Raw genomic sequence first — 10,966 nt, forward strand, 5'->3', positions numbered from 1 at the left:
GGTATACAATTACAATAAATTAAAATGTCTAGCCTAATCTGTGGGTTGTGGATGACTGTTAGATTTTGGAAAATATTTAGAAAGAAATGTTATAAGTAGAAATTTTAGAGTGACATATCTGTTCAAGCATATCATAAAATATAATGAAATGGATGAGTTTTCAATTTTACGTTTACAATTTATCTTTATAAGATTTCTTTTTATTTTACTAGATGGAAGAATTTAATATTTATTATTATTATTATTATTGTTATCCGATGTAAATATTAAATACAGTTTAATTCAGTGCGATTACTATTTTTATGAACAAATTTCTTATGGAAAGTAAGGCCATTCAAAAATGTCCTTGTGTAAAATGGTCATCAGATGGAAAAGCCCAACTAAAAAATGAACTGCTGGTAGAAGTATCCAATTATCTAATAACCAGTAAGTAGTAATATTCAATTCATCAGAAAAATATTATTTAATTTACGCCATTATAAAATGTATTGAAATGGTATGTTTTATTTTGCCCTTACATACAATTTTAAGTAGGTAAAACATAAGTTAAAAATGGCTCACACTAGTTTTGAGACATATATTCGGATCTATTAAATATTCGAATAGCTGTAATATGATATACGAATAATTCAAATTGTAAAATCCGAATATTCTCGTTTAACCGTAATATTCGGATAGTATAATAGTATAATATTCGAATATATCGAAATAGTACGGTTATATTGACGTTTAAAAAAAATGTATTTATATCATGTATTTCATCAGATACTAGAAAACTGTCTACAAATTGACAATTTTTTATTAATAAAAATATATTTGTAATTTTAATATTTTCATTATTGTTTTAACTATCATAAAATATATTTCAACATAATTAATGAAATAATATTATGGAAACATAGCAACCATTCAAAAACGCGTATCAAATTTTATTTATAAAATATTATTTTAACATAGATAAACAGTTGATGGTTTTCTATAAAATACTTTGTATTTTGTCTAACAACACATTATATGTTAGGTAATAATACCTAAATACCTACTTACTTTTTTCCTAGTACAAAAACAAAAAATACCTCAGTTATTTTTTTTAATAATAACAACTGAGATGAATAAAGTTTTTAACCATTAAAAGTTTTAATTACAAATAACAATAATGTGCATTTATTCACTTGAAAGTTTGACTTTTAAAAGAGTACCCGATACCTTTGTTATTTGATGGTATACACCTTCACAGTCAATTGCTGGAATTCTACTCTTGTGTTATATTAAAATGACAATCAAAGGAATATGGATATCAAGATTTTTCTTACTTAACCTATAAATAGTTTGTTGGTACAACTTTTTTTAAACATAAGACAGATATTTATATGTTGTAACTTTTAAAAGATAAATTTTCCAATGAAATTAATTATATTATGTGACAAATTTAAACTAATCGCCCAAAAGAATATTGGCTGTGATTGTTTGCTACACATGAATAAAGTTTACAAACGAACTTTGATGAAGTAATTTTTACGTATGTGGAAGTTTCAAAATAATAAATTGGTAAAGATTAATTAAAAACAATTTGAAGATAAAGTGTATCTTGGTGATGTTCTTTGGAAACTAATCAAAAGCTATAACATAACAATTATAACATTACTATGAATATAATACTATTTGACTATCGTTGCATTTCACATTATATCTATTATCTAGTGTCAATGTTTATAAATTATTAAATTTAAAAATAAAGATGTAACATATTTCTATTCCATTACAATAAATTATTTAAATATAAAATTCCTACTGTTTGAATATATCTGAAATAACGATGCTGTATGGCAGAAGTAATTATAACTCTTCCCTCGTATTAGCGTTTCATAAAGAAAAAACTTGTTTTTAAAGAAAATATTTACTATTTCAATTTATTAAACTAAATAATATACCTTTTATTACCACAATTTATAATAATATTATTAATTTATGTTTTACCTTAAAGCTTTGGAAAACGACCTTAAAACTGTTACTTACTATTTATCATCTTAAAATACTGATCATATTATAGTATACACTGATATGGATAATTATGTTATATTCTAAAGGCCCTACTCTTCCATCACTAGTGTACAGGATTGTACATGTTGTAATTTGTAATGTTGTAAAAATATTAAGTATATTGAGTTTTTTTTTCACACAATTAATTAAAAAAATTAAATAATAAACAAATATATTTTATTTTTGTGTTAGTTGCAAGTCTACACGTAATATTATATTGTTTTATTGTTAAAGATTGATAAATGAGGGCTTTTCCACCATGGCTTATTTTTAATTATGATTTTGCTATTTTCAGGATTGATCCCAGTAATGACTAAATCCTAGTTTAGTGAAAAACCTTACTAAAAATACTCCTATAGAATAACATTTAAATATCAACTAAAACTATTCATACTAAAAACATCCGATATATTTACATAATAAATTAATATCATAAAATATAAAAAATTTCATTTTTATAAAATTTGAATGATTTTATCAATGCTATTATAATATGTGGATCATATATTATATTTTAGCGTAAAAAATGTATAGATATAAATATACGTTTATAAATGTTTTGTTTTAAAGTAATATACAACCAACAAAATAGATGTGAATCTTTTTTTCAATTACAGATTGTATGTAAACAAATATAACTTTAAAAAAAAATTGATTCTAAATTTCTAAAATGTTTGCATTTTAATATTTTTATTGTTACTAAATGTATATCTATATTTTAAAATATTTAAAACTATTATACAATATTTCCGTTTTAGCTCAAATCTAGTGAATTAGTGAATACGTAAATAAAATGTTTAGTCATTCATAATTTGCATTTAACTTTTCATCTGTTAAGATACACCTTATTTATGCATAGTTCTTTCTCTAGTTAATATTATCTTTTTAAAATCACTATCACTATTTTAAAGGTTGTTTTCTATCATCATCATCTAAGTATTTAAATCTCTCAATCAAATACTTCCTGTGGTTTAATGCATTTTTAACATTGTTTTTAAATATATTCTACGTCTAAACATGTTTTTAAAAACTAGTCAGATGTATGTCCGGTTTCACATCATGCAATTTGCATGTGTCATTTCCACTCCAAACACACCACTCTCGGGTTTTTCTCCGTATATTATATTTAATGGCAGGGAGTTGATGTTACTTACACTACAGTAGTAGAGATGGAGAAATTCAAATATCACATACGGGTCGAAAATAATATTGCAACAAGGTGAAACTTTAACTTTTTCTTCTTCAGAGTTCTGGGTACACGTCACATACACCATAGTCCTTAGTAAATCGATTTCTACGTATCCGATCACACGCGGTTGTCGACACCATTCACTCGTCAGCATGATTACAGCCCGCCTAATTGTTTTTTGCTCGGCCCTCGTAATTATTGTCCCAGACCACGTGTTCGCTGATAAAGCGAACAATATTTTGTCTACAAATTTTTCACCGGGTAAGTCGTTAACATTTTTATATTATGACATTTATAACGTATAGGATTAGGATTTTTAATTTAATACTATACATTTTAAGCTATTTTACTTTGTTATTTATGGAATTACAAGAATATAATATAATAGTTTCACCCAAATTTGGTTCTTTTTTTCTATCATAATTTATTTCTATCAAAATAAAATTGTCATTAATAACTATTAACTTGTTAGACGTTTTAAAAAAAAGTTACGATTTTCTTAAAATAATAATTTTTTATTAAGCGATAAAAGCAATCGTGGTTGATCGATGATCGATCTATGATCTAATGTGATTGTATAGATTGTTTCTATTTAATTTATATAATATGATGTATAAATTCAATGCTATAGCCTGTAGGTTATAGCATTAAATAACAAATGTTGAAAAAATATACAAAATTTGTATTTAATACAATAATGTGCACGCTTGTCATTTAAATAAATTGATTCAAAACATGACTTTTATTATAAAATACAAATTTTATATAAAAAAAATCATTTGGCAACAGTATGCTCAACATTTATCTAAAATATAAAAAAAAAAATATAGAAGTAGGTAAATAATTTATATGAACTTCCAGAATCAAGAGAGATTTCGTATCCATGCAAATGTCAAGAAAGCAAATGCAGCTGTTGTAGCGGAAACATACTTCAAAACTTTAACCTTAACATACGGCAACGGTTGTGCACTAACATAACATACAACGCCGATGACTTCGAATTCAACGTGCGTATATTATTCAATGATTACACGGTGTACAATAGAGATGTATCGGGTATGTTAAGTATTATTAAATATAGTATAGTTGTCGTAATGCATGAGTATATTATGAAATATAATAAGGAGGGTAAATTATTAAAAATAAGCCAAATTCATAAATTTGGTAATAAGAGCAATAGTAGGTAGTATTAGTATAGTATATAGTAATAATAATAGTAAAAGGTGTAAATAGTGTACATATTTTAATAAATTTAATCAATACTATTTAATAATAAAATATTGTAGATTTGCAGTTATTATATTTTATGTTAAAATAATAAGTGAAAAAGTATACGAAAACGATTGACCCATAAATAGCTTAATAAATCACAATATATTAATTTCATTTTTATCAAATTTCACATTAAGTATTTGTATTATATAAGTATTCTTATCAATTAATTATTAATATTATTATAGTTAACTATTAAATTCGTATGCTTCAATTAACATATTATTTTACTTTAAAAATATTTCAACTATGCCATATAATTACCTTGTGATAGCTTTAAATTCCAAATAAACATGGCTCTACGCAAACTAATATACCTATATACATTCAATTATTGGTCCTAATACGTAATTTATCCATCAAATAAACAATTGCCTATTATTATATATTAATCAACAGTATAACATCATTGTTTGTTAGTATAGATATATTACAGTTGTTTTTAAACAATACATTTCTGTCGAATTTATATAATAGTTCGTAAGTAAAGGGAAACTTTAGGCATCCGTAATGAATAATTTTATACAACCAAATTACTAATGAGTAGGTAGTTATTAAATACAATTTAAATTGTATCTATAAATATTCTGATTAAAACTTGTATCATTATTAAACCGACATATTATTTACTTCGCTAGGAATCTAAAAGATACACAAGATTTATCACAGTAAAAATACTATTGTTTTACATAATATACATAAATAAATAAATATAAAATACAAAAAATAAATAAATAATACATAGAAATAGAATCATAGATATCATTAATACTTTTAAACGGAAACCAAAAATGTAATTAATCAAATAAAATAATTAAAAGTTTGACTTTATTTAACAATACACAATGAAGATGAACATTTAAAATTTAAATTGTTACCTAGTATAAATGTCACCACATGACACATTTCTAAAAAGTAAATATTTTAATTTCTATTTTAAACCTTATCCTAAAAGGCTTTGCTGGTAGTAATAATAAAGGGCCAATTAAATTATCAATAACTTCTGATTACCGGCGATATAAACTATTGTTGACATTTAGGTATCCAAGTATTTATGGCATGATGAAGGATTTAGTTCATAATGAAACCGTTATCTTGGTGAATCGCATATTTCAATTATAACGTCAAACTATTGAAGTGACTAATACAGGTCCTATATTATCTTTTCAACCCTTAATATACCAGCCATCGCAGTTTGCTCAAAAATGTCTCTCATTTGTGATAAAAAAATTGTTATTTATGGCTTCATAAGCATAAATATTCTTTTATGTCGTAATGTCTATATATTGTATAGTAAATTGTATTATTATATAATTTTTTTTATTGGATTTAATTTTACAAATTTATTGTAAATAAAATGACTTTTGTTCTTAAAAATCTTTTAGTCTGCTACAGAAAATAACATATGTGAACTCTCATAAGATTAATATAGAATTCCGTCCAAAATGTCAAGTTTTTATTTATGATAATCATTTTTATTGGTATTGCAATAAAATGTCAAACAATTCAACAAATAAATTAAGAATTTTTTTTTTCATAAAATATATATTCAATACAATAAATAAATTAATACGCCTAACAATAACTAATTTTTATTGGTTTTTAAACGCAAATGTATTCAACGAAGGTAACATATAAGTTTAATTAAATGTCAGGTTATATTATACTTTATTAATTAAAAATAAGTAAAATATTTTTCGTAATTTATTATATTTTATTTCTGGAATAATGTTTTGTTATAATAAAAAAATATGTCATTTTAGATGACATTTAGCTGAACCATAACAAATTAAAAATATTACAATTGTCATAACAATATAAAATGAACGATATTATAAACGATATAACACATAAAGTAAGTTTCTAAATTTGAACTAGAATGAAATTCGCTATACGTATAACCTACTTTAAATATGAAATTAAAATTATTTAAATAATATTTATATATAATAATAGTATAAAATATAATTATAAAACTTATATCTGTTATAGAATCAAAATTAATTTACTATGGTTATTTATACGTTATTATATATAAAATATACAAATTCTTGTATAATTAACTGAGTGATACGTACTTTTATAAAATAGTTTTATATTATATTATTTTTATCGGTTCATTTTAATATTATTTATATCAGTTATAAAAAAAGTCTATTTGAAGATATATAGCAGAGGTGTAAGGTAAATTTTAACCAGGTGTTTTCGAATGCTGCATGTTTATTTTTTGGTAATATTATTTTATTATGGTGTGCTCAAAATATTTGAAAACATTTTACCGGAAGGAAATGAATAATATTCAATTGTCGTAATTATTTTTGCTTTTAAAACTCTAGAAGGTCATATGGGCTAAATAAAATTCTTTATAAATATTTTCTCTTCGTGTATATTATAAAACAAATTGCATAGTATCCACTATCGATGCTGTACTTATCATTAAAAAGTTCACATGGGAAGCAGTGAATACGTTCGCGACCCGAGTAAAATTAATAACTAATTAAATATCTATCGAACTTTTTTAACCTTTACAACACTAACCGTTAATTTAATTGTAAAACAATATTAACTATGTTCTTTTTTCAAATAATACTGGTTGTCAGTTGAGCATGAGCTTATTCATGTTAAACTAAATTTACCTACCTTTAGCCTTTAGGTATACCGTATATGTGTTATATGTAATTCATATACATTAATTATAATTTATAGGCATCTGATCTTATCTGATGTTGTCATATTGAACATTTTAAGTCTGTGTATACAGCATGACATATACTTTAGCCGATCGATTGTTCAATTTTAACTATAATAAATATTGTATTACTATTACAGGTAGAAATCCGCGCCCCATATGCGTGCCTATCTTCCCGCCCGCCTGGACCCGGAGCCGAGTGTGCTTGAAGTTCAGCAACGTGTACTTCGTGGGCCGTAACGTTCACGTGTGTTTAAGCATGGAAGCGCAAACCGAAAAAAAACCCGTGTTTGATGTAAACTTCAACTGCGTCCGGATGGGCACTCAGGGCGTGGCGTTGCTGAAACCAGAGGATGGTGGTGGCCTAGTGCCACCAATGCCTCAAGAACCAGCTGAAGGAACGACGGCGGTGGTAGCTGTAGCGGCGGACCCGACTAGTCGTAAAAAAAAATAAAACTAAACCGCCCCATGCATAAGTTTTGCAAAAACTTGATCTAGATATTCGAATGCAATAATATACAGTGTTTCACCAATCATGTTATCCCCCATATTATCAATTAATAATTAAATAATTCTAGTTCTAATTTTTAGAATGTTTAAACTTTAAAGTTTAAATATACTCGAAGACCATTTATTCAAATTCTTGAGACTATTTTCATACTACTTAAGAAGTGTCTTGTGACATTATAAACATACATTTTTCAAACCAAAACCTTCCTTTTTTTCTGTAAATTATGTAGTGGATAATTATTTTAAAAATGTTGATGAATATAATTAAAAATTCGAACAAATAGTTTTAAATTATTAAAATGTTTATAAAAAAAAAAAACATAAGTTCTTAAAAATTATTCTACAAAAAATATAAAATAAATATAGTATTGAATTTAATATTTAGAATATTTGGACTATTTTTTTAAGTTATAAATACTGATAGATTTATATAAACTAATAAAATTTTCAAATAACCATTAGCTCCATACCTTCCAAACTCATTATCGTGGACCTATTATCATTAGTAGATTTACAAAGTTAAACAACTTAAAAACTACTTGATCGAAGATTAATTTTGAATTTTTAACATATTCCGAAAAATCCTTTTTTAAGTTATGTACTATTTAAAAGGATGAAGGAGATCATAATTTAAAAACATAAATATTAATATCTCCACAGAACTATCCATATGTAGAAGGTACACCAAATTCAAGGATTAAAAATATAGTCTCAAAGCATATCTAATGATAATATTTTGAATAATTTGCTTTATTGAAGAAGAGAAAGAAAGGGACATGCTTGGAGAATCACACTGTATAATTTTGTATTATTCCATGTAACGTAATATTATCATAGCTGGTAAATATTTGTATATTAGTCAAATTGATTCGTATAACATGTATAAATAAATTATAAGTGACAAACGTTATTTAATAAGTTATTACTTAAATTATATTAGCAGTATTATTTAATATTTATAACCATTATTTATTTCTATTGAATCGATTCGAAAATGTGTTCACTGATATTATTGAAGTTATGCGGTTCTACCATGAATTATTATAATACAGAATTATTGAAATTAATAATAATATATATATATATATTATATAAAGTATTTAAGTCTTTTTGATATTTAAAATTGTATAAGATAATATAATATAATCATAATATTTCCTATATTTATTGTACCAATAATAATATATTACTTAATTTAAAACAACGAATATTATTATATTAAATTGGATAATGAACAATAAAGTTTTTTTTTTTAGTTAAGCTTTGACAACTCAGGTTATTACTTGTGGGATTTATATGTTTGCTACTTTAAGGTATGATGGTATTGTGGATTTCTGGAGCACATGTTTCTGTGTATGAGACATGACAATTCAGCATCATAATAATCTACTGTGTAATGTGTATATTCTATAGTCTATTTTGCACACGCGGGAGAAGGATAAATCATTCATATTACATTGTTACTTATTGACTAACTAAAAGTTAAATAATTAATATTGATTAATATTTTAAAACCATTTCGAATTTTCGAAATAATTTACTCTAATAACAAATATATATTTATACACAGAGTGTAACTCGCCTATTTGACAAATTCAATAATAGTGCAAATGCAATAATGTAAAATAGACGAGTTACACCCTGTATTTAATTATGAATATACTTTCTCATAATTCTGTCCAAGTATTTGTATATCAATTTAAATTGTGTATTTGCTACGCAAGAACCAAAAGGTTTATCGGTCCTCTTCAATAAAGATCAATTAAATTGATTATTCTTTCCAGAATCATCATCAAATCTCTCTGAATATAGAACATGCAACAGAATAAATAATAATCTATTAATTTAATACTCCTAAAATGTTACTTTACAAACACACATAGAATATATATATATATATATAAATAAATACACCCTTACTATAAAATTAAACTTGTCTATTACAGACAAACGGTTTGAATATATTATTATGTCACCGTGTTAATGGGAATTTAGGATAAAGCGACGTAGGTACAACAGGAAGTTATCAAATACTTGGTTATAAGGACGTAAAGTTTGGTAGAAACGCTAAGAGCTGAACCTAGCGTATCCGAGGATGGGAGATGTAAAAGGGTGTAAAACAGAATAGATAGGCTCTTTGTCGATTATAGTCGACATAACAAACACTAACTGTATGTTTGCTCCATTGATCACCAGACACTCAGGTCGAGCACAACCCTTGTCATGCGTAGATTTATTGGAAACCAAAAAAAAAAAAATCATCTTAGTTTTGAAACTTTTGAATCCGTCAAGTAAACATAACAGTATTTCTTACAAAAAATACAATTTAAGATAAATAATCATTATTATACAATCATATTTAAGAATTAAAAAACTACATATTATAATAAAAATGTGGTCTGATAAAATCATATTGTAATTTAATATACCTATCTTTTAATAATTAATTTTCGTGTATATTTTAATAAAATCGATAAATAGTATATATTTTAGTGATAAATATGTATTACATTAAGAGGTAATACGTTTTCAATTTCAAATTCGAATATTAATTTAAAATATTATTTTTCAAATAGTTCATTACTAAATGAATAGTAGGTATATTTATAATTATTAATTTTTAAACAATATATTTCTTTAAATAAATAGTGTTAACAGATAAAATGAGTTCAATATAAATTGTATTTATGATATATTTTATAATTGTATTAATATTAGCATCGATTATAGCTACAAGGTTATTAGCATGCTTGTAAGTTGTAATAGTTAACACATTTTTTTATTATTATCAAAATGTAGTAATAATTTAATTTATCCATGGTTGTCGGTATTATTCTCAATATAAAATTATAGGACACTAAATTAAACTTTCTATTACTATGCGGGTATGAAATTTACATTGTTATTATTTACGAACGATTATATTGATCAAATATTAGTATGTAAAACTGAATACTTAGGTAATTACATAAACAATTAGTAACATTTGTACCTCTACAACGATACATTTCATTATTTCAACACAAATGAAAAATAATGACAATACTTTATCATATTATTTAAAACCAATAATTTGTTCCAAAATACAATTTTTTATTATTTATTTGAATTTTAAAAAATGTATCACAACCAACTATTGGCAATCCCCCAAAAAATTCAAAAAAGAAGAACAATAACATTGGTATCGTGATATACTCACCACATAATAATCCTTTTTTTTTTTTATCTAAAATATAATTGGATATTATTTATGCCGAAGCACAATT

The 10,966-nt window shown here is 24.4% G+C and overlaps 1 protein-coding gene across 1 annotated transcript; it reads left to right on the top strand.

Annotated features, from left to right (window-relative positions):
• Window positions 1-3,209: 3,209 nt before the first annotated feature.
• LOC132930565 (uncharacterized) lies at window positions 3,210-8,799 on the top strand. Its single transcript, XM_060996501.1, has 3 exons — window positions 3,210-3,490; window positions 4,091-4,285; window positions 7,331-8,799. The coding sequence occupies exons 1-3, from the start codon at window positions 3,382-3,384 to the stop codon at window positions 7,642-7,644; spliced, it is 618 nt and encodes a 205-aa protein (XP_060852484.1). The 5' UTR covers window positions 3,210-3,381; the 3' UTR covers window positions 7,645-8,799.
• The last annotated feature ends 2,167 nt before the right edge of the window (window positions 8,800-10,966 follow it).

Source organism: Rhopalosiphum padi, chromosome 4, assembly GCF_020882245.1.
Source record: "Rhopalosiphum padi isolate XX-2018 chromosome 4, ASM2088224v1, whole genome shotgun sequence".
In the NCBI taxonomy this organism is placed as follows: Eukaryota; Metazoa; Arthropoda; class Insecta; order Hemiptera; family Aphididae; genus Rhopalosiphum; species Rhopalosiphum padi.

What these genes read in the sequence shown, in the direction of transcription:
- LOC132930565 (XM_060996501.1), top strand. Translation starts at nt 3,382, where the DNA reads ATGATTACAGCCCGCCTAATTGTTTTTTGCTCGGCCCTCGTAATTATT. An exon ending in GTCTACAAATTTTTCACCGG is followed by an intron (nt 3,491 to 4,090) that starts GTAAGTCGTTAA and finishes ATGAACTTCCAG; the next exon opens with AATCAAGAGAGATTTCGTAT. An exon ending in GTACAATAGAGATGTATCGG is followed by an intron (nt 4,286 to 7,330) that starts GTATGTTAAGTA and finishes TTACTATTACAG; the next exon opens with GTAGAAATCCGCGCCCCATA.